Below are 25,117 nucleotides of genomic sequence, written 5' to 3'. Positions count from 1 at the left end.
TCCAGTATCTTAGAGCAGCTAGAACTAAAAACCTAAAATTGTGGAAATGTTACCTATCCCAAACTCTGAAATCTGTTCTAAACTAATTGTTGTGCTGTACTTTGAAATTTATTATTTTTGTATATATTTTATTTTTCACAATAATGAAAAGTCAATCGGGATGATAACAAAATATTTATTCCTTTTACCTTCTTATATTCTGGAGCAGCTAGAAGGGAAAATCTGAGAAGATGGTATGGTAGCCCATGACAAACTCTGGGATCTGTCCTGTAACTACTTGTTGAAGAGCGCTTTGAAAACTATTGCTTTTTTCCCTCTTTGATTTGTATATATATATATTATACAATAAAAAAAGTTTAAAAAAAAAGGGGTTATCTGAGAAAAATGCAACTTCTAAGAGGCCTGCCTGAGAGCTCTGCAAACTAACTAGTGCTTTGGCTTAGAGACTGATAGTTAAGAGGTGGTAGAACACTTAGAAAACTTTAAATAAGATACAAACCTCAGCCCAAGCCCCAGGTATTCTGATTTATTGGTATGGAATATAGACATAGATGTGTATTTTTAATAACCTAGGCGATTTTTTAAAAGTTGGGATGTAATTCACATGCTACAAAACTCACCATTTTAAAGTGTACAACTCAATGTTTTTTTGTATATTCACAAAGTTGTGCACCACCACCACTAGCTTATTACCAGGGCATTTTATTACCCACCAAAGAAACTCAGTGATCATTACTAGTCGCTCCTCTTTCCCTGCTATCCAAGCTTCTGGCAGACAATAATCTACTTTCTGCCTCTATGAATTTGCCTATTCTGGACATTTTATATAAATGGGATTACAAAGTATGTGAACTTTGTGACTGGCTTCTTTCACTTAGGATTGTATTTTGAAGATTTGTCCATGTGTACGCCTGTATCAGTACTTCAATCTTTTTTATTGTCAAATAACATCCCATTAAATGGCTATACCACATTTTGTTTATCCATTCATCAGCTGATAGATACTTTGGTTATTTCTACTTTTTCGCTATTATGAATAATACTGTTATGAACATTCCTGTACAAGTTTTTAAATAGACATACACTTTCACTTCTCTTGGTTATTAAGCTAGGTATGGAAAAAACCCAAATGAATTTATGGTAACCCTAGTGTAAGAAACTTTGCTCTCTAAACACTCTTTTATTCCTGACTTCAATCATATCACCCTCTAAAAAACCTTATTGAGGATGATATTGATGTTGAGACACACTTTTTAAAAAAGCCCCATGAAGACTGTTAGAGATGTGGTAGCTTGGAGCTGTTATGTACCCCAGAAAAGGCCATGTTCTTTTAATCCATCCCTGAGAGTGTAAACCTATTGTGGGTGGGACCTTTTGGTTAGATTATTTCAACTTTGATGTGACCCAACTGGAGTCCTTTTTCCTTCATAAGAGGATAGAGACATTAGAAGAGAACTTAGAATAAAAGCTGAAAGCAAAGAAACCCTGGAGCAAAAGACCAGCAGTTGGTCACGGGCCTTCCTATGAGGCAGAAGAACTCCAGATGCCGTTGGCCTTTCTTCAGAGAAGGTAGCATGCTATTGATGACTTAATTTGGATATTTTCATAGTCTTAGAACTGAAAATCTGTCAACTAATAAATCTCCAAAAGCTAACCCATTTCTGTTATATTACATTCTGGCAGCTCTAGCAAACCAAAACAACATGGTTCTTATTACTCTGCAGCGTCCTCCTCTCCATGAGGGCCTATGGAGATGTTTTTCTCTGGTCTCAGTACAAGAGAAACCCAGAGAAACTGGTTTCTTTTTGAGACAGTGTGAATCTTAACTAATTGTGACTCCCTCTCTTTGACTGTTAGAATCTTTGGCAAGCAATTAGACTTCATTATATACATTTTATATATTTACTTTTTTCCAGGTTCATTACTTTCTTGTCCTTATTTCCATGTCTCATTTTCTCATTAACTTAAATATATTTGGTATTTTCTATTGTAGATAACCTAGTAAAATATTTCTGGAACTAGGTTGGATAAGATACAAAAGGGAATACAGATGATTCACTATGTTTTCAAGGGCAACTTGAAAAGGGTTCTATAGACTAGTAAATCTTAATGATCTTTATTTATGTATACGGGGAGCCATTACCAAATTCACAAATTATAATTTTATATAGGTAACTCACATATAAAAGCTAGTGATAATTATTTTGTTATAAACGCATCATAAATCTATAGTTTTCAGCATTTATTAGATCAGACAGAAATTCCATTTACCTTTGACTGATATTTCATATCAGTCAAATTTCAATATTGAAATTCCTGGTGCTATGTCCAGAGGAAGTTGATCTGGCTCATTTTTAACTACTACTTATAATCAAATGATTAAAGCATTCAAGTAGCAAATTTTGTTTAAATAGTAGAGGGGGAAAAATGATGTTGTATAATTTCCATGCACACGTAAGCCATGCTAAATAAAGCTTCTTAATGTGATTCTAATTATACTGTGGAAATTTATCTTCTTAATAGGGAAAATGACATAGGAATCAACGGAAAAGTGGCTTAATGTATGTTTCTTACAACTTTTAAGAACCCATTAGCCTTCAATCTCTCTTTTATGAATTTATAGTAGTTAAAAACAAGTTAGTATAATTAAGATACAGAGATATATATATATATATATATATAAAAGGATATTCACTGCCACAAAGTTTGCAATAAGGAAAAAAGTAGTCAACTTAGTAAGGTATGGTGTATACATAAAACAATATTTTATAGTTATTAAAATACTGTGATAGATCTGTGAGTTGATTTGTAAAGATCCAACTGCATTAAATGAAAAAGAGCAGAATAATATAGACACTATGTTCTCATCTGTACATTTATATATTTATATATATACATAACGTATCTATCTGTTGGTATATGAATAAAAAATTTCTGTAAGCGCAAACAAGAAAGTGTTAACAGTAATGACATCTAGGAGTGAGACTAGGGTTTAGGAAAAGGGAAGATAAACTTAACTTTATGCTTCTATGAACTTTTACCAAGAGGGCCTTCAATTGAAAATAAAAATGAAAAATATGGGAGGAAGAAAAAAATTATTAGAATTGTTTTTCTCTACTATGTGCATTTCTTCTCACTGGATGTTCTATTGAAAATAAAAGTAAAAAATGGAAAATAAAAAATGTTATTGGTATTAAGTGATACTGTAAACAACCATAAGCCACTAGCAGAAAGACCTACCTTCTGTGTATCAATATCTTGTCTCATGATTCCCATTTCTTTATTTGTCTTCTCTTTGTGTTTCTCACATTCACTTAGTTGAGTAATTATTTTATTAAGTTCAGCTTCTTTTTGCTAAAAAAAAAAAATACCTTAAGTGTGTGAAATAAGAATATAACCAAATAAATAAATTAAAGTTTTAAATTACCTTCTTATAGTCATCTCTCCCATCTTGAATATAATTCTCAATGTCTTTCACATAACCATGAATATTTTTAACCTTCTCTTTGATATCATTCAGCTGTGGAAAAAGAGTTATTAAATTTACAATGATTGGGATCAAGATTTATTCCCAAGGAAATGCCTTATTTTAAGGTAATGGAAACACTGGATTGAAAGTTAGAAGACCTATGTTTCAGTTTGAACCACCACCAAATTCTATGATCCCAAAACAATCTCTTTATCACCTATAAGATTGAATTAAATGGTCTCCAAGGTTCTTTTAATTTTAACTCTCTATTTTAGACCAAGAAGCAAAATAATTTAAGTTTAATCTTTATTTTAACAAGAATTTCTAATGTCAAAATTGTATCACACATCTGAAAATACTATCTTTGTTATTTAATTTCTTATGAAATAATAGTGTCCAATATGCTGCTATAAACATAACAATAACTTAACACATATTTGATAAGTAAACATACATATGAATACTTACTTTATCTTGTGCTATTTTGTTGCTTTTATTTTTTTTGTTGATTAATTCTTCTCTTTCCTGCTGGAACTTTTCCAATGTTGTTTCCAAAGGGTTTACCTGCTCTTTAGCATCCTAAAAATATTAAAAAGAAACAGTCATACTTGTATATCATTCCATTTTCTTATTTTAGGTGTCAAACTTAATAGTCACAATTAAAAGCACTTACTATGTGCCACACTTTAAAAATCAACTCACTTGCTCCTTTCAACCACCCTGTGAGGAAGGTATCATCATTTTCATCCCTACATTGTGGATGAACAAACAGGTACAGCAAATGACCTGTCCAGGGTCATAAGAGACAGTAAATGCAAAGGCAAAGCAGATATATTGTGGAAATTAAAGTGTACTAGTACATTGATGTTGGTGTGTCCACACATATTTGGGAAGGAAGGGGGCATTCAAATAATAAACTGGTTTACTGATCAGTATAATTTGGCCTTAGGGCATTTTTACTACATAGTTATATGATAAGTACTGTTCAAAACAATGATCCTCAAGCATTTTGAGATCCTGAAATTTAATCTATAATGGCAGATACAATTATCTTTAGCATTACTTCAATGTAGGTATATTTTATCATAATGGGAAGTGGTATGGTATGGTAGAAAGTCAAATGTCTTAGGCATCAGAAGACCTACCTGAAAATCAACCTGCCTCTTATTAGCTGCATAAACTTGGGCAAGTCATATGACATCTGTGAGTCTCAATTTCATTTTCTTTAAAAAGGGGGTCTAGTTACCTAGCTCAACAGGGTTGCTGAGACATTGAATGCTTTAATGTCAAAGTGCTTTAAAAACAGTAAAAAATTATATAAAAATTAAACATTTATAATAATTAATAACAGATTCAGAAATACATTCGTGCTTCTGAGTGTGTAATTATGAAAACTTAGAGAAGATTGTTGTTCCTAAAATTGTTTATAAACTGGATTGATTAGTCCTGGGTTTCATTAATATAGATAATGGATAACAAATGGGTTCCATTTCATGAGGCAACTTAATGCCTATTCACTGTATTGGGAAAGATTCTGAGAATACTTCTGGAATCAAATGGATGGAGAGTAGATGACTGAGAGGCAGTTATGCCATGGATATAGAATTTGTAGATAAAAGAAACCTCCCATTTAAGTAGGAATCTTAAGTGGAGCTATCCAGCCACTGCATGAACAATCCCAATAATAAGATGTTCACTACTTAACCAGGCAGCTAGTTCTTCCTTATCATGGAAAATCCTTCTCCCAGAAACCTTTACCTATTAGTACAAGTTTTGTCACCCGGAGCCACAAACATTATTATACCATTCTCACTTGATCTTCTTAGTAACTGTAGTTCTAGCTACTACACCAATAAAGAACATTTTAAAACTCTGAACTAATTTTAAATAGCAAATGAAATATTAATGTTCTTACCTTTATCTCTCTATATAAGGACTGAACCTCAGTGGATAATTCCACAGTCTGCTCCTCCAGTTGCTGACGACGTTGCAAATTAGTGGATATCTGAAGTTTCTCTGACTTAAGTTCATTTGCTGTACTTTTTAGGTGTTGAATCTGTTCCTGTTGGTCCTGTATAAGCTTACGATTCAATTCAATTTTACTGGACACTATATGAAAACATAATGGCACAGTGATTTATGTAAGGAAACAGAAAATATCATGAGTAGCATCCTTCCAGTTTTTATACGTCTATGAATTCCGCAAAGGTTGAGTTTCTACAGGTCCCACCCACTGCAACAGAAGTGCAACGAGAACCCCTCCAGCCAACCTTCCTGTGGTCCCCTCTTCCAGCCACTCACAGATGAGGCTCATAGAAGGTATGGGTGAGAAAGACAACTGCTCATCTGATACTCTCTCATCATTCAACTGCTGTGCAAAGTGACGTTTTTGAGAAAAGAGAGTGACTGTACTTTGGACGCAAGGAACAAAGACAATTCCTTGACCATGTAAGGGAGATAAAATTTATGGGAAGAAATATAAGCTGGGAATATTCAAGTCTTTATGGCACATGAGGAAAAAGACTATATTACCTGTATCTAATTTGTGCTGTTTTTCTTGTTTTTCTTGGTTTACTTGTTGAACAGTTCGATCTAAGTCAATTCCTTGTAGCTTAGCTGCTTGTTGTGCAATTTTTCTTTCCACATCTTTAAGTTCCATCTTAAGAATATAACAAAGTTATCATAATTCAAAATCTTCAAGAATTGCTATTATCAATTATTTTTTAAAATCCACACTTAAATAACTGTTTTCCAGATATAATTTTAGCATAGTTTCAAAGGATAAAAATGAAATTTTCAGTAAATCAAGTGATATAAACTAAAGCAAACAGACTAAAAATGAAAAACAAACAAATATTTCTTAATTTCCATAATTTTTGAATAAAAATTTTTGAACTCAGGAATGCAAAAGCAGCAGCTGTACCCTAAGAACAAGGAAATTCAGGATGGGGAACTGCATACACAATCTGTACCCGATAATAGCTACTGTGGTTTAACACTCTAACTCTTCATACTCAAACCACCATGGAAATACATTTTATTCTGCCTTAAACTACAATAAACTTACCTGGAACCTCTCCATAATTGTAATATCTGTCAGACATACTTTAGCACTTTCTTCTTCAGGTATTACTGTACCTAAGAGTGTTTCCTGTTCTTCTATGTCATTCTTTAGGCGCTGTATGTCTCTATTGACATTCTGCAATTTGTTTCTTAATTCAGGTATTTCCTTCTCTTTCAAATCAACTATACTTTGCCTTAAAAGAAAACAAAAAATTAAAAACAGGCTGATTTTTTTCTCACAATTATATCACAGTTACGCAATTTAGGCAAGTGTCATTGAAGTGATGTTTTATCCTTCTAGGGACATCAAGACAGTGGGTCAATGCCTACAGTTGCATCAATAACCGCTGATTATCAGCACTTAGCAGTCAGGTTTCTCCACTGTGAATTTATTTTTTTCTTTGTAATCAATCACTATCTTAGTAGAGATATTTTTGAGTCTATCCAGCAAACATCCTGTTTCTCCTTTAGATGTTGTTTGAAAGACTGATTATTATTGAGAGACATTTTAAAAATTAAACGGATCTTGCATTGCCTCATGTGTGCACCTGGTTTCAGCTGGTCGGTCTGAGACCCTCTGAGCACCAGCCCTAGAGGCCCACATGGCCCCATTTCCACTCCCAAAAGATGAAAGAAACTGTCATGAACCAGGAGAAACTCGCCAAACTAGACACAAGTGTGCACTGGTGGGAAAGAGCTGCTCACAGAAAGAAGGTGGTTCACAGAACAGCTACAACAGATAATAAAAAACTTCACTTCTCTTTAAAGAAATTAGGAGTAAACAATATCTCTAGTGCTGAAAAGGTTAATATGTTTACAAACCAAGGAACAGTGATCTATTTTAACAACCCTAAAGTTCAGGCAACTCTAGCAGCGATTGCTATTACTGTTACAGGTCATGTTGAGACTAAGCAGCTGACAGAAATGTTACCCAGCATCTTAAACTAGCTTGATGCTGATAGTCTGACTACTTTAAGGAGATTGGCTGAAGCTGTGCCCAAACAATCTGTGGATGGAAAAGTACCACTTGCTACTAGAGAGGATGATGATGATGAAGTTTCAGATCGTGTGAATGAGGCAAATTGAACTGAGTCGACTTAAGACAGAAGTTGAAATTACTTGGAGCTGCTAATTTGTATTAAAACTGCTTTTCAAAATTGTTTTGTTTATGGATCTAACCAAATCCACATCCCTAATTTTAATTTTTAAGCTCAAGCCCCTTGGACACTGCAGCTCTTTCCAGTTTTTGCTTATACACAATTTCATTCTTTGCAGCTAATTAAGCTGAAGAAGCCTAGGAGTAAGTTTGCAAAGATTATAATAAAGTTCTTTGCCCAGTTAAAAAAACAAAACAATTAACTGACCACACTTGAGAATACTAAGCTTACCTTTGGAAAAACCTTTATGCATGACTATTGTATTCAGAGAGAGCACTTCACTCAACAGCAATCTTGTAAGACCTTTGTGAAATTCACTGATCAGTTAAGAATAACTCAGTATCAGCTCCAACTTTGAGATTTCACTGTATTCCTTCCCTCTTCGAAACCAACACTCCTACTTGCCCTAAGCATCCTATATTTGTCTTCTATGGTTAATCTGGTATTCTTTGTGGTTTTATGATGAATAAATTACACGATTGCTAATATAATTTAAAAGCTTCCAGCACATCACCTAATTAAAAATCATTTCAAAGTAAAAAAATATATATATATCAACTGACCAGACTAATTGAAAATATCAAAATCATGAAAAGACAAAAAGACTGAGGAACTATTATAGATGACAGGAAGCTTAGGGAGAAATAACTAAATGCAACATGGCATCTTGAATAGGATCTTGAAACAGAAGAAGGTCACTAATGAAAAATCTGCTAAAATTTGATTAAGGCTGTAGTTTAGTTAATAATATTATATAAATGTTAATTTCCTAGTTTTGATAATTGTATTATGACTATATAAACTGTTAACATAGGAAGCTGAGTGAAGAGTACACAAGAATTCTCTGCACTATTTTGGCAAGTTTTCTAAGTCTAAAATGAGAAGTTTAAAAAATGACAGAAAAGAAGAAAAGAACAAACAAACCCAGTCAGCCAAATGCTATTTAGGTTTAAGATATAAAAAGTTGTCAATCCGGAGGAGCCAAGAGGGCAGCTTAGCAGGGTGTGGGATTTAGTTCGTCCTCCAGAGCACCTAATTAATAGCCAGAAACAGTACAGAACAACTGTTGGGGCCATGTCAGTGACTGGACATACAGTGTACCCCAGTCTGGACCAGCTGGACTGGCTGTTAGCCCCCCCAGAACCGTGAGTTCCCCAAGCCACAGTGGTCAGTGCCCCTCCACCACAGGCTGCTTCCCAGACGGGAAAGGAAAGAGACTTTACTAGCAACAGGGGCTGAGCGGATCCAAATGCCAATTGTGCAATTAACAAATTCTGACTATTAAAAATAGGCCCCCAGCTCAGCTGAACCTTGAGTAAAAGTGGAGGTCGCTGGTTTTTGTCCTGGTGCAGAGGGGGCAGGGCTGACGAAAAAAAAATAGGTTTTTTTGGATCTGAAAAGGTCTGGGCCCTGCAGGAAAGGAGGGGGCACATACGACCCGGAGATACACAGAGCAATGTACAAACTTAAGCTCTTAATTAGCAAACCTGAGGAACAGGGTCCTACTCTGAAAGCGATTTTTCTTTTTCTCTTATGTGGCTGTGTTTCTATGGATTGATTACTCTTTGGATACAGCTGCAAGGCTTCTCAGGCTCCAATTGCCCCAGGCATAGGCAGAATTAAGCTTGTCTGGAGCCTGTGCCTTCCCCAAGAGAGGGGTGGGGTCCAGGTCAGATGGAATCTCTCCCTCAAGGAATTCAGACCCCAGGGTCTGGAAGAAAAGGGAAGTGATTAAAGCCAAACTACAACCTCTCCTCTGTCTCAACCATGCCTCCAGCAGGGAGAGTTGGCTGAAGTTAGGAAAAACTGCAGAGTCCAGAGACTACTACATAGGAAAACCTTTTCATCTGCTGGGTCTCACCCTCAGGGAAAACTGACGCAGATGACTCCTCCTGAAAGGAGACCAGTTTGGTGTAGAAAATTCTGACTGGGGTCTATAATACCTAAGTAGACCTTCCTAAGGGATGGGGGAAAGGCACCATACAGGCAGGGCAAGAAACAAAAAAAGCAAGAATTGAAAAATTCTGATCAATTAAACAAAACCTAAGCTAGAGGACTAGAATAAGCTGAACTGAATGTCAAAGAACAGACAGACAACAAAGTCATCCAGCAAGAAAATCCTAGGAAAAAAAAAAGTGAAAACAATCTCCAGAATACATAATTAAGGTAATTAAGTGCCCAGACACCAGCAAAAAATAACAAACCACACTAGGAAAATTGAAGAAATGGCCCAGTTAAAGGAACACATTAATAATTCAAATGAGATACAGGAGTTGAAACAATTAATTCAGAATGTTCGAACAGACATGGAAAACCTCATCAAAAATCTATTCAATGAATTGAGGGAGGATATAAAGAAGGCAAGGAATAAACAAAACGAAGAAATTGAGTCTGAAATAACAAATCACAGAACTTATGGGAATGAAAGGCACAGTAGAAGGGATGAAGAAAACAACGGAAACTGACAATGTCAGATTTCAAGATGTAGAAGACAGGATTAGTGAACTGGAGGACGAACATCTGAAATCTGACAAGCAAAAGAAAATATAGGGAAAAGAATGGAAAAAAATATGAGCAGGGACTCAGAAATTGAATGACAACACGAAATGTACAAATATACGTGTTGTGGGTATCCCAGATGGAGAAAAGAAGGGAAAAGGAGAAAAACAAATGCAGGAAATTATCACTGAAAATTTCCCAACTCTTATGAAAGACTTAAAGTTACAGATCCAAGAAGTGCAGCGTACCTCAAAGAGAATAGATCCAAATAGACATACTCTAAGATATTTACTAATCAGAATGTTAGATGTCAAAGATAAAGAGAGAATCTTGAAAGCAGCAAGAGAAAAACAATCCATCACATAAGGGAAGCCCAGTGAGACTATGTGTAGATTTCTCAGCAGAAACCATGGAGGCGAGAAGACAGTGGGATGATATATTTAAATTACTAAAAGAGAAAAATTGCCAACCAAGAATTCTATATCCAGCAAAACTGTCCTTCAAAAATGAGGGAGAAATTAAAACATTTGCAGACAAAAATTCACTAAGGGAATTTGTGACCAAGAAACCAGCTCTGCAAGAAACACTAAAGGGAGCAGTAGAGACAGATAAGAAAAGACAGAAGAGAGAGGTGTGGAGAAGAGTATAGAAATGAAGACTATCAGTAAAAAGTAAAAAGAAGAAAAATGAGATATGACATATAAAATCCAAAAGGCAAAATGGTAGAAGAAAGTACTGCCCGTACAGTAATAACACTAAATATTAACGGCTTGAATTTCCCAATCAAAAGAAACAGACTGGCAGAATGGATTAAAAAACAGGACCCATCTATATACTCTCTATAGGAAACACATCCTAGACCCAAGGATAAACATAGGTTGAAAGTAAAAGGTTGGGAAAAGATATTTCATGCAAATAACAATCAGAAAAGAGCAGGAGTAGCTATACTAATATCCAACAAATTAGACTTCAAATGTAAAACAGTTAAAAGAGATAAAGAAGGACACTATGTATTAATAAAAGGAACAATTCAACAAGAAGACATAACAATCATAAATATTTATGCACCGAGCCAGAATGATCCAAAATACATAAGGTAAACACTGAAAAAAGAAAAAGACACATCTACCATAATAGTTGGAGACTTCAATTCCCCACTCTCATCAATGAACAAAACATTCAGAAAGAGGATCAATAAAAAAACAGAGAGCTTGAATAATACAATAAATGAGCTAGACTTAACAGATATTTATAGAACATTACATCCCACAGCAGCAGGATATACCTTTTCCTCAAGCACTCACAGATCATTCTCAAGGATAGATCATATGCTGGGTCAGAAAGCAAGTCTCAATAAATTAACAAGATTGAAATCACTTTCACAGATCATAAAGGAGTAAAGGTGGAAATCAATAATAGGCAGAGTGCCAGAAAATTCACAAATATATGGAGGCTCAACAACACACTCTTAAACAACCAGTGGGTCAAGGAAGAAATTACAAGAGAAATCAGGAAATATCTCGAGGCAAATGAAAATGAAAACACAACATATCAAAATTTATGGGATGCAGCAAAGGCAGTGCAAAGAGGGAAATTTATTGCCCTAAATGCCTGTATGAAAAAGGAAGAGCAAAAATAGATGAATTAACTGGCCACTTGGAAGAACTAGAGAAAGAACAGCAAATTAACCTCAAAGCAAGCAAAATGAAAGAAATAATGAAGATTAGAGTAGAAATAAATGAAATTGAGAATATGAAAACAATTGAGAAAATCAACAAAACCAGAAATTGGTTCTATGAGAAAATCAGTAAATTGATGGACCCTTAGTGAGACTGGCAAAAAGAAGAGAGAGAATGCAAATAAATAAAATCAGAAATGGAGGAGGAGACATAACCACTGACCCCACAGAAATAAAGGAAGTAATGACAGGATATTATGAATAACTTTATGCTAATAAATTCAACAATGTAGATGAAATGGACAACTTCCTAGAAAGGCATGAACAACCAACATTGACTTGAGAAGAAATAGATGACCTCAAAAAGCAATCACAGACTTCCGGAGAAGATGGCGGCTTAGTAAGACGCGCGGGTCTTAGTTCCTCCTCCAGAAAAGCAACTAAAGAAACAGAAACAATAGAAACAGCTCCCGGAGCCACGACAGAGACCAAAAAGACAGCGTACCCCATTCTGGAACGGCTGAACGGGCAGGGAGAATCCGCTGCGGTGAGATACCCGAGGGGCGTGCGTTTTCCCGGCCGGGGCAGCTGGCGACTGGGGTCCCCTCCACGCACGTGGCTCCCCGGCCTGACTGGGAACGTTGGATAGCGGGGCCCTCCCGCCACGCTTGGCGTCTCGGGCCAGGTGGGCAATTTGGACCGGCACTCCCCCAAGCCGCGGCGGCCGGCGACCCCCCACTCCACGCACGGTTTCCCGGGCCGACTGCGAGATTCGGATTGGCAAGTTAAAGGAGCCACAGCATCTTTTACTGGTGGGACCCGCAGACAGACGAGCGCCACCTACTGGGCAGGAAAAGAAAAACAGAGCCCAGAGATTTCACAGAAAAACCTTTCAACCAGCTGGGTCCAACACCCAGGGAAATCTGATCAAATGCCCAGACACCAGCAGAAAATAATGGATGACGCTCGGAAAATTGAAGATATGGCCCAGTCAAAGGAACAAACCAATAGTTCAAATGAGATACAGGAGCTGAGACAACTAATGCTGAATATACAAACAGAAATGGAAAAACTCTTCAAAAACCAAATCAATAAATTGAGGGAGGACATGAAGAAGACATGGGCTGAACAAAAAGAAGAAATAGAAAATCTGAAAAAACAAATCACAGAACTTATGGGAGTGAAGGATAAAGAAGAAAAAATGGAAAAAACAATGGATACCTACAATGGTAGATCTAAAGAGACAGAAGCTACAATTAGTGAACTGGAGGATGGAACATCTGAATTCCAAAAAGAAACAGAAACTATAGGGAAAAGAATGGAAAAACTTGAGCAGGGGATCAGGGAACTGAATGACAATATGAAGCGCACAAATATACGTGTTGTGGGTGTCCCAGAAGGAGAAGAGAAGGGAAAAGGAGGAGAAAAACTAATGGAAGAAATTATCACTGAAAATTTCCCAACTCTTATGAAAGACCTAAATTTGCAGATCCAAGAAGTGCAGCACACCCCAAAGAGAATAGACCCAAATAGGCGTTCTCCAAGACACTTACTAGTTAGAATGTCAGAGGTCAAAGAGAAAGAGAGGATCTTGAAAGCAGCAAGAGAAAAACAATCTGTCACATACAAGGGAAACCCAATAAGACTATGTGTAGATTTCTCAGCAGAAACCATGGAAGCTAGAAGACAGTGGGATGATATATTTAAATTACTAAAAGAGAAAAACTGCCAACCAAGACTCCTATATCCAGCAAAATTGTCCTTCAAAAATGAAGGAGAAATTAAAACATTTATAGACAAAAAGTCACTGAGAGAATTTGTGACCAAGAGACCAGCTCTGCAAGAAATACTAAAGGGAGCACTAGAGTCAGATACGAAAAGACAGAAGAGAGAGGTATGGAGTAAAGTGTAGAAAGAAGGAAAATCAGATATGATATATATAATACAAAAGCCAAAATGGTAGAGGAAAATATTATCCAAACAGTAATAACACTAAAAGTTAATGGACTAAATTTCCCAATCAAAAGACATAGAATGGCAGAATGGATTACAACCCAGCAATACCACTGCTAGGTATCTACTCAAAGGACTTAAGGGCAAAGACACAGACGGACATTTGCACACCAGTGTTTATAGCAGCATTATCTACAATTGCAAAGAGATGGAAACAGCCAAAATGTCCATCAACAGACGAGTGGCTAAACAAACTGTGGCATATACCTACGATGGAATATTATGCAGCTTTAAGACAGACTAAACTTATGAAGCATGTAATAACATGGATGGACCTAGAGAACATTATGCTGAGTGAGTCTAGCCAAAAACTAAAGGACAGATACTGTATGGTCCCACTGATGTGAACCGACATTCGAGAATCAGCTTGGACTATATCATTGGTAACAGAGACCAGCAGGAGTTAGAAACAGGGTAAGATAATGGGTAATTGGAGCTGAAGGGATACAGACTGTGCAACAGGACTAGATACAAAAACTCAAAAATGGACAGCACAATAATACCTAAGTGTAATGTAACTATGTTGGAACACTGAATGAAGCTGCACCTGAAATATAGCTTTTTGTTTGTTTGTATCTTTTGTTTTGGTTTTTTCTTTTTCCTTTTTTTATATATATATATATTTTTATTAGTATTATTATTTTAATTCTCTTCTCTATATTAACATTCTATATCTTTTTCTGCTGTTTTGCTAGTTCTTTTCCTAAATCGATGCAAATGTACTAAGAAATGATGATCATACATCTATGTGATGATACTAAGAATTACTGAGTGTATGTGTAGAATGGAATGATTTCTAAATGTTGTGTTAATTTCTTTTCTTTTTTTTGATTAATTAAAAAAAATTAAAAAAAAAAAAAAAAGCAATCACAGTAAAGAAATTGAGTCAGTCATTAAGAAGCTCCCCAAAAGAAAAGTCCAGGACCAGATGGCTTCACAGGTGAAATCTACCGAACATTCCAGAAAGAATTAGTACCAATCCTGCTCAAACTCTTCAAAAAAATTGAAGAGGAGGGAAAGCTACCTAACTTATTCTCCAAAGCCAACATCACCCTCATACCAAAGCCAGACAAAGATATTACAAAAAAAGAAAACTACAGGCCAACCTCTCTAATGAATATAAATGCAAAAATCCTCAACAAAATTCTTGCAAATCAAGTCCAGCAACACATTAAAAGAATTATACATCATGACCAAGTAGGATTCATCCCAGGTATGCAAGGATGGTTCAACATAAGAAAAACAATTAATGTAATACACCATATCTACAAATCAAAGCAGAAAAATCACATGATCATCTCGATTGATGCAGAGAAGTCATCTGACAAAATTCAACATCCTTTTCTGTCGAAAACATTTCTAAGGATAGGAATAGAAGGGAACTTCCTTAAAATGATATAGGGAATATATGAAAAACCCACAGCTAACATCATCCTCAATGGGGAAAAACTGAAAATTTTCCCCCTAAAAATCAGGAACAAGACAAGGATGTCCACTATCACCACTGCTGTAATACAATTATGTTAAAACACTGAATGAAGCTGAATGTGAGAATGATAGAGGGAGGAGGGCTGGGGGCACAATGCAATCAGAAAGAAAGATAGACGATAAAGACTGAGATGGTATAATCTAGGAATGCCTAGAGTGTATAATGATAGTGACTAAATATACAACTTTTTTTGCATGAGGAAGAACAAAGGAATGTCATTATTGCAGGGTGTGGAAAATTGATAGTAATTAATATTTTAAGATTTTAACTTGAGACTACAGCAAAAAATGTTTATTTGTACAAAATTTATATTTTGACTACTGCATTTCCTAATATAACTTATCTAGACAACTTAATTGAACACCGTAAGTACATGGAACTCTGAGTAAGGCATGAGATTTTGTTGGTTTGTCCAGAGTGATGCCCCAATAAATCCCAGAGTGATTTGAACAGTGAATAAAAAAGTATTTGCAAAGTTCCCTTCAGGGAATGGTGAGGAAGGGGGGAAAATTCAACTTCCCCAAACTGAATTCGATATTCAGTGCAGACAACCAAAGCAATAGGCTGAGCCCCCAATCTTGGGGTTTGTTCATGTAAAACTTAACCCCATAAAGGACAGGTCAAACCTACTTAAAATTAGGCCTAAGAGTTACCCCCAAGAGAACCTCTTTTGTTGCTCAGATGTGGCCTCTCTTTCTCCAGTCAACTGCCCTCCCCCTCTCTACATGGGACATGACTCCCAGGGGTGTGGACCTTCCTGGCAACGTGGGACAGAAATCCTAGAATGAGCTGAGACTTAGCATCAAGGAATAGAGAAAACCCCTAGAATGAGCTGAGACTCAGCATCAAGGGATTGAGAAAACCTTCTTGACCAAAAGGGGTAAGAGCAAAATGAGACAAAATAAAGTGTCAACGGCTGAGAGATTCCAAACAGAGTCAAGAGGTTATCCTGAAGGTTATTCTTACTCATTAAATAGATATCACCTTGTTAGTCAAGATGTAATGGAGAGGCTGGAGGGAACTGCCTGAAAATGTAGAGCTGTGCTCCAGTAGCCATGTTTCTTGAAGATGATTGTATAATGATACAGCTTTTACAATGTGACTGTGTGATTGTGAAAACCTTGTGTTTGATGCTCCTTTTATTTACCTTATCAACAGATGAGTAAAACATATGAAATAAAAATAAATAACAGGGGGAACAAATGTTAAAATAAAGTTAGATCGAAATGCTAGTGATCAATGAAAGGGAGGGGTAAGGGATATGGCATGTATGAATTTTTTTCCGTTGTCTTTTTATTTCTTTTTCTGAATTGATGCAAATGTTCTATGATCATGATGATGAATATACAACTATGTGATGATATTATGAACTAGTGATTATAAACATAAAACAGAATGATCATATGTTAAGAATGTTTGTGTTTGTCATATTTTTAAAAAAACCTTAAAATTAATTTAAAAAAAAACAGTTGTGAATCCATCCTGAGTCATTATATTGATATTTCTTTTAGTCTCCAGTATCTTAGAGCAGCTAGAAGTAAAATTGTGGAATTGTAACCCATACCAAACTCTGAAATCTGTTCTACAACTAATCGTTGCGATGTGCTTTGAAATTTATTGCTTTTTTGTATGTTATTTTTCACACACACACAAATAAGTTGATTATGATGATAAATGCACAGCTATATGATGCTGTAAACCACTGATTGTACACTTAAGACGATTACATGGTATGTGTATATCAATAAAAAAAGTTGTCAATCCATTTTATCAGAGCTGTTCTAGCTAATGAATTGTACCTCTGTAGCAAGTACTAGTCCTACACATATTTCTGCTGACATCTCTGAAGCAATAAAATTTGCATTTAATCTTAAAAAAAAAAAGCAACTCAAATTCTTGTTTAAAACTAAATTATCACAGTAATTCAAGTTGGTACAATTAAATTATTCTCTAACGAAGTTTCATAATAAATGAAAGGAAAAATTAGAAACTCAAGGTTAGCTCTTATTTACTATTATTTAATGATTTTTTTACAAGTCTACACTATGACCCAGAAATGCCAACCTGAACTGATCTGTGCAGTAGACAACCTGTTCTTTTTTTCTTTTTTTTTTTTACATGGCAGGCAACAGGAAAAGAACCCAGGTCTCCAGCATGGCAGGCAAGAACTTTGCCACTGTGCCACCATTGCAAGCAAGATCCTCCAGAAATAGATCTAACAAGTGTTGAGTGGCTGGTAGTAGATGAATCAGACAAACTCTTTGAAGATGGCAAAACTGGGTTCAGAGACCAGCTGGCTTCCATTTTCCTTACCTGCACATCTCACAAAGTCAGAAGAGCTATGTTCAGTGCTACTTTTGCATATGATGTTGAACAATGGTGCAAACTCAACCTGGACAATGTCATTACTGTATCCATTGGAGCAAGAAATTCTGCAGTAGGGACTGTAGAACAAGAACTTCTCTTTGTTGGGTCTGAGACTGGAAAACTTCTGGCCATGAGAGAACTTGTTAAAAAGGGTTTCAGTCCACCTGTTCTTGTTTTTGTTCAGTCCATTGAAAGAGCTAAAGAACTTTTTCATGAACTTATATATGAAGGTATTAATGTGGATGTTATTCATGCAGAAAGAACACAGCAACAGAGAGATAATACAGTCCACAGCTTCAGAGCAGGAAAAATATGGGTTCTGATTTGTACAGCCTTGTTAGCAAGAGGGATTGATTTTAAAGGTGTGGTCAGTGCCCCTCCACCTATAATTTTTTATACTACAGAAAAGAAAACCTATAGAGTAAATATTAAGGTATACAGGTTATTAGTAACTCCATGCTTATAATACTTCCTTAATATTGTAGTCATAGATCAGAAGCTAGTCTTAAATTAAGTGCCTAAAAAGAGGCACAGTACTAGTGACGAGTAGCCTAATAACAGTCAAGAATTCACTTACAAATTAAAGGGTAGGGGCAGCTTTGTGGATACAATGTTAATCTTGTTTTGGCATTTACACATACACACATGCAAGAAACACCTCATCAATGTGGTCCAGACTGGTTTTGGTGCCCTGTCTTTTCTGATGATTATCTAAGATGCTATTTTAAAATAGTACGTATCTAAGAAAAAGAATAAAATCCTGAGAGAATGGGCTACTGAAATCATTCAGGGTTCTGGGATTTTTGTTATTGCCCAGAAACTTAATTCACCTATTTTTGGATTTCCTCTCTAAAGGGATTTTTTGTAAAAGGGCCTGACACAGCTGTGGGACTGAAAGAAGCTCTAGGAGGTATGATGGTGAATTTCATGCATCCACTTGACAAGGTTATGGTATCCAACTGTTTGGTCAAGTAAGCACTTGGACTGATCGTCACTGTGGGGTTATTTCATAGATGGATTTAAATAATTAGTTGATTGCGTCTATGAGTTTTCAGCAATGAGAGGAGTCTTCTCCTTTGTTCAGTTAGAGGCCTTAAAGTGAGTATTGATAATTTCAGCAATCACAAAGAATTTCTCTTTCTACTTTGGCTAGTCAGTTTCTGCTGGAGAATTCAATGTTACCATCATTGAATTTCCAATTTGTGACCTGCTCTACAGAACTCAGATGTGCCAATCCTCCCAGTCACACGAGCCAATTTCTGTCAGTTCTGTTTCTCTGAAGAACTTGACAAATATAGGAGGAAAGGGAAAAAAACTAACTGAATTGAGTTTTTACTTAAACGAGGTGTTATAATAAATGATTTGGAGTACGTATGAGGCAAAATGTCAAACAGGCATATTTTCAGCTGAGATTTCATTCACAATGGTGGTCTCATATTAAGTGTTGATGAGTTTGGGGCCTCCTACTGCTTCTTTAAGTTCATTTTCTACCATTTTTCTCTTTTTTTTTTGATTTTAAGTATATGACTTTATATAGTATTCTATGAAAACAGCATTCATGCTGGGATCAAAAAATTACATTTCTTGGCTAGTCTTCTAAAAAGTCCGGTTTTAACTTCTTTCTTCAAGAGCTACTTCCTTCTTGCTATGACCTTCTGATTGACGGGTGGCCTTTTTCCGTTTATTCTTAGCTTTCTCTAAGAAATATTTTGGAGTTGTATTAATGCTCTCTCTTTCCAATGGTTTCTTAATCATCTTTTTCTTCTGTTTGCTTAATAGTTTTTTGAAACCTTTTATGTATTCAGGTACAGGACATCCAGCTTCCTGTATAACATTGGCAACACTTCTTAATAATGGTTTATCATCTTCAGTGAAAAAAATAACAGCTTTTCCTTTATGCTCTGCTCTTCCAGTTCTACCTATCCTGTGGATATATTCCACTGAGCTGGTTGGAAAGTCATAGTTGATCACCAAGTTCACACCTTTAAAATCAATCCCTCTTGCTAACAAGGCTGTACAAATCAGAACCCATATTTTTCCTGCTCTGAAGCTGTGGACTGTATTATCTCTCTGTTGCTGTGTTCTTTCTGCATGAATAACATCCACATTAATACCTTCATATATAAGTTCATGAAAAAGTTCTTTAGCTCTTTCAATGGACTGAACAAAAACAAGAACAGGTGGACTGAAACCCTTTTTAACAAGTTCTCTCATGGCCAGAAGTTTTCCAGTCTCAGACCCAACAAAGAGAAGTTCTTGTTCTACAGTCCCTACTGCAGAATTTCTTGCTCCAATGGATACAGTAATGACATTGTCCAGGTTGAGTTTGCACCATTGTTCAACATCATATGCAAAAGTAGCACTGAACATAGCTCTTCTGACTTTGTGAGATGTGCAGGTAAGGAAAATGGAAGCCAGCTGGTCTCTGAACCCAGTTTTGCCATCTTCAAAGAGTTTGTCTGATTCATCTACTACCAGCCACTCAACACTTGTTAGATCTATTCCTGGAGGATCTTGCTTTAATAAGTAGATTAGTCGATTTGGAGTAGTCACAAGAATATCAAACTTCTCAGATGATTTAGGTCCAAATTTTTTGGCTGCCACTGCTGCTTTGTGGATCATGTGTACCCTGAATCCTGTTCCCTCAGAGATTTTTACTAGTTCTCGGTAAATCTGGCTGGCAAGTTCTCGTGTTGGTGATATAACGAGAGCTCTGAAGCCTTTATTCATGGGTGGTTTCAGCTGCATTAAAATGGGAATGCTAAAAGCTAAAGTCTTGCCAGATCCAGTAGGAGCAGAAGCCAGGAGTTCCCGATCATGCAACATAACTGGAATAGCTTGCATTTGTATTGGCGTAGGCATCTGGAAGCCTGCATTTAGAATGTTCTGAAGCAATCGAGAATTGATTTTATATTCCTGGTCAAGCTGCTGAAATGTAGCAATTGGGTCTGGAAGATCAGTTCCTTGAACATGAATTTTGTGTTTATTCCGGAAGAAGTTTATCTTTTCCTTTCTGAGATGTTCCAATTTTTCTGAAGTTTGTTTATTTTCTCCTTTAGCTTTTTTATCTTCAATGTCAGCTTTCACAGATGATATCCACTGTATAGTAGTTCCTTCTTGAGAAGTAATTTTTTTTTCTTTTTCTGCTCCCTCTTCCTTTTAAATAGGCTCTCTTCTTTTTTCTCTTCATGTTGGAGTTCTTGTGTTCTTGATATTCCAGGCTCACCTGAGACAGACTTGTTTCTGAAAAAGTCCAGTCCCTGGAGAACCTCTGAAGAATCAAAGTCATATTTCCTTTTTCCTACTTGAAATCGGGTTGCGTCTGCAGAGAAGCGTCTTACATCGAATTTAGCCCCCACGCGGAGTCGGCGAAAGAGATCGTGGACGTCCATCTTTACCCTACCATTTTTCTCTTTGACCTTCAAGCTCAACATGGCCCAGGTACTTGTACAGACTAGAATGCTCTTCTGGAGTACTGCATGCTTGTTTCCCTCATCTTTGCTCAAATGCCACCTGCATCAGCAACTCCCTTTCTGCCACCCCTCAGGCTCTCCCTATTTCCTTACCCTGTTGCATTTTTTTTTAATGGTACTACTAATCAGCATCTGACATACCAGATATTTACCTATTTGATTATTTGTCTCCCCCATGCTAAATTGTAAACTGCATGAGGGCAGGGATTTTATCTATTTTGTGTACTACTATATTACTAGAACACTAGCAGTACACTAGCAGAGTGCCTATTAAGTAAATATTACTTCAATGAATAAACAGTTCTCATGACAGTGTTGGCATCAAGGGTATATTTTATAGGTGGAGTGACACACTGGCAAAAATAACCTTTTTTGTTACCCCACTCCTCTTCACCAATTATAACCCCCTACCTGAGTGACTATCATAAACACTGTCTCCGAGTGACTCCAGGGTGTGTGTGACAGCAGTCTCCTATACTATGAGCAGAACTAGAAGGAAGTTTTGCTATCATCTAAATCAACCCTCTCACTTATTACGGGGGGAAACTAAGCTCCAGATGGGCTAAGTGGTATCTCTAAGGTCACCCAGCAGAGTAAGAAAGAGAATTAGAAATCAATTTGTACTCCTATGCCATTGCTTTTCAACTTAACAACAAAAGGCCTCTGTTACTAATTCATTATTAACTTCTCATTTGTGAATTCAGTTAAACTTAAAAAATATTACTTCCCACTATGGAAAATAAGGGCTTCTCATTTACCCTATATTCATCCTACTCCAGTTCTCCAGGATGTTATAATGAATGTAGGGTGCTAGTAACAGAGCTTGGGGAACAAATTGGGGGTCATCACGTGACTGTTCATCTGGTGTTTATGTTCTGGTGCCTTCAGGAGAAAAAGTTTCACAACATATCTGTCTTTACTTCAGTTCAACTCACACCTTGGTCCATTTTTAGTGCTTTCTCTGAACCTTTTCGAGCTTTAGGTTATCTTACTTGATGTGTGGTAATTAGAATGGCACATGAATGCCATTCTAGATAAAGAGTACTTTGCAGATTAAAATCGGTCACAAATACTCTAAAATCCTCCCATCTACACGTGGCATGTTTGCCTACTTCCATTGAATTTTGGCAAGTTCTGTGACTACTATGACCAACAGAAAATGGCACAAGTAACACATATGCTAATTTCTGGGCCCAAGCCTAAAAGACTTGTAGCTTCTACTTATTATCTCTTAAAATATTTGCTCTTGGGATACCTCCTCTGTTGCTATGGTGCCAAGCACAAAGCATATGCAGAGGCCATGTGAAGCTATTCTGTCTGACAGACTCAGCTGAGCTTCCAGCCAAGAGTCAGCATCGCTGCCATCCATGTGAATAAGTCATCTTGAATCTGCAGCCCAATGAAGCCTTGAGAAAACTGCACTTAACTGACTGCAACTGAATGAAAGACCTAAGAGAGAATTCACCCCAGCTGAGCCCAGTCATTCCACAAAACCATGAAAAATCATAAATCATTGTTGTGAGTCACTAAGTTTTAAGGTTTGCTATGCAGCAATAAAGAATTGAAACAGATATCACAGTTTTCATTCATTCAGCAAAAAGTTACTAAAGTTACAATAAATGAGGAACAGTGGAGGTATAACAGAAACTAAGATATGCCCCTTACTCTGAGAAGAGAAGCTGTGATGACAAGAGTCCTAAAACATAATACAATCTTGATTTCCGTTATTTATAAAGTAGGATACAGAACTAAGCTCACATTTCCTCTATGTGTACTTTCTACAAACTTCACATTTTATCTTTTATTTGAACTTTCTTTTAAGCTACTGCCTTCTTGTTTCTTTTATTCTCATATTCCCGCTTCTGTATCTTTATCACATTCTCTCTGTAGTCCCAAATAATCTGGTATTCACCCTTAGTGCTTTTACTAGTTATCTGCTGCTGGACAAAATCCCAAAGCTAAGCAGCTTAAAACAACAGCATTTATTATTTCACCCAGGTTTGAGGGTCAGGAGCAGCTATCTGGGTGCTTCTGAATCAGGGTGTCTCATGAAGATTAGAAGACACTCAGATTCAGTCAAGCTGTCAGCCAGGCTGCTACAGTCACCTCAAGTCTCACTAGCTAGAGAATCTGCTTCCCAGTCAATCCCGTGGTTGTTTGAAGCTCTCAGGTCCACACTATGTGGATTACTCACAATACAGCAGCTGGCTTCCCCCAGAAACAAGAGAGAGAGAACAAGAACAACAAGCCACAGTGCCTTATATTACTAATCATGGAAGGGGCATGTCAGCACTTCTGTCACATTCTTTTAGTTACAGACCAATTCTTTAACAATTCAGAATACCATACAAGACTGCGGAAACTAGGAGAGGATCTCTGGGGGACATCCTGGAGGCTGGCTCCCACAGAACACATCTTCTTAGATCTTTTCTCTTCTTCCTGGAACATCACTTTGGTTTTCCAGGACAACAAACCTTCTTGGTTTTTCTGCTTCCAGATGTTTTCTCAGCCTGATCCATTCAATATATTAACATTAGACTAATTTTTCTAAAATATACCTTTCATTAAGTCCCTTTTGGATGGCTCTTCCTCATCTATCAGATATTGTAAGTAGACCTGAACATACTCTGCAGCCCTATCCACTCAGTTTATGGAAATCACTCCCTGCAAATAATTCTCCAAACTCCAAAAACATTTCTATTGCAGTATAGGTCATACTCCCCTTGTCTCTACACACACTGCTCTTATTTTCTTCTCCACTTAATTACTGGACCAACTTCTTTATGCTTTATATCCTTCCTCTTCTCTCATTTTCAAAGTCCTTTTTTTCCATTCTGTAGTTCACAGGTGTGTCTCTTATTAATTAACACATTTGTCTGAATCAATTCAGTACTTTGTTAAGCCTAGATTTCTAATGCCTAAATCAGAGAGCTTGTCAGCTTAGTTAGACCACTAGTTCCTTGAGGGTCACGTCTTACTGGTCTCTGTGACCAGCCCTGTGTTCTGTGTTTTGGGAGACAACAAGCAATCAGCACATACTTCTGGTTTTAGACCATCATCCAAATTTCTGGTAAAACAGAGGAGAAATATAAACAAAAAAAAATTCATTCTTTTTTAAATGGGTAAATACATAAAAATATAGTTTAAAATTTGTCTTTGTGGAGAGATTTTCATTAATTCTTTTGCTGGGTTTGCTGGATATAGCAGTGAAGAGTTCTAAATCCACCAAAATTTATTCCCTTAAGCCAAGTATCAGGAATTAAACAAAAAACCAAAAGCCCTAAGACTATGTCTGCCACATGACTAGTTTAAGAAACAACCTTACCTTTAGTTAAGCTAATTGTTTCTTCTTTTTATATAAATAACAATATGAGACAGGACATAATGGCTCAGAATTCTGACTTAATTTTTATTCATTCAACACATCCTTTCCAAGCACCAACCACATGCTAAGCACTGGGTGGTGTAGTGTTTTGAAGCTCAATGTACCCTAGAAGAACATGTTCTTAAATTTCATTTACTCCTGTAGGTGTGGACCTACAGTAAATAGGACATTTGGACTAGGATATTTCAGTTAATGTATGACCATCTTATTCAGGATGGGTCTAAATTCTATTATTGGAGTCCTTCATAAATGGAATAATACAGAGAAAGAGAGAGAGATCGAGAGAAAGCCACAGAGGCAAGCAGCTGAAATCAACAAAACCCAGGGGATAAGGGAGAAGGGAGAAGGGAGAGAACATCACCTTGATGATGCTTTGATTTGGATATTTCCCCAGCCTCATCCATAAGGAAATAAATTCCCAATGTTTAAGAAAACCCATTTTATGGTATTGCATTGTGCAGTCTAGCAAAGTAAAACAAATGATACTTTTAGACTGCTGCTACCTCATGTACAGTAATGGAAAA

General features: G+C 36.5%; 1 protein-coding gene and 1 pseudogene across 3 annotated transcripts in view; both read right to left on the bottom strand.

Moving 5' to 3' along the window:
• RAD50 (RAD50 double strand break repair protein) overlaps positions 1 to 25,117 on the bottom strand; it is a 286,023-nt gene that overhangs the window by 38,558 nt on the left and 222,348 nt on the right. For all 3 annotated transcript variants that reach the window (XM_077138398.1, XM_077138399.1, XM_077138397.1), the window contains exons 14-19: positions 6,537 to 6,726; positions 6,002 to 6,128; positions 5,385 to 5,578; positions 3,938 to 4,048; positions 3,428 to 3,520; positions 3,241 to 3,354 (exon numbers count right to left, since the gene is read on the bottom strand). In XM_077138398.1, the coding sequence (XP_076994513.1) occupies positions 3,241 to 3,354; positions 3,428 to 3,520; positions 3,938 to 4,048; positions 5,385 to 5,578; positions 6,002 to 6,128; positions 6,537 to 6,726 (829 nt within the window). The remainder of the gene's footprint in view (positions 1 to 3,240; positions 3,355 to 3,427; positions 3,521 to 3,937; positions 4,049 to 5,384; positions 5,579 to 6,001; positions 6,129 to 6,536; positions 6,727 to 25,117) is intronic.
• LOC143664925 (putative ATP-dependent RNA helicase DDX52 pseudogene) lies at positions 18,084 to 25,105 on the bottom strand (annotated as a pseudogene).

This window comes from Tamandua tetradactyla, chromosome 20, assembly GCF_023851605.1.
Source record: "Tamandua tetradactyla isolate mTamTet1 chromosome 20, mTamTet1.pri, whole genome shotgun sequence".
Classification (NCBI taxonomy): domain Eukaryota; kingdom Metazoa; phylum Chordata; class Mammalia; order Pilosa; family Myrmecophagidae; genus Tamandua; species Tamandua tetradactyla.
The sequence above is the reverse complement of the archived record's forward strand: the minus strand, read 5'-3'. Positions and strand labels throughout refer to the sequence as shown.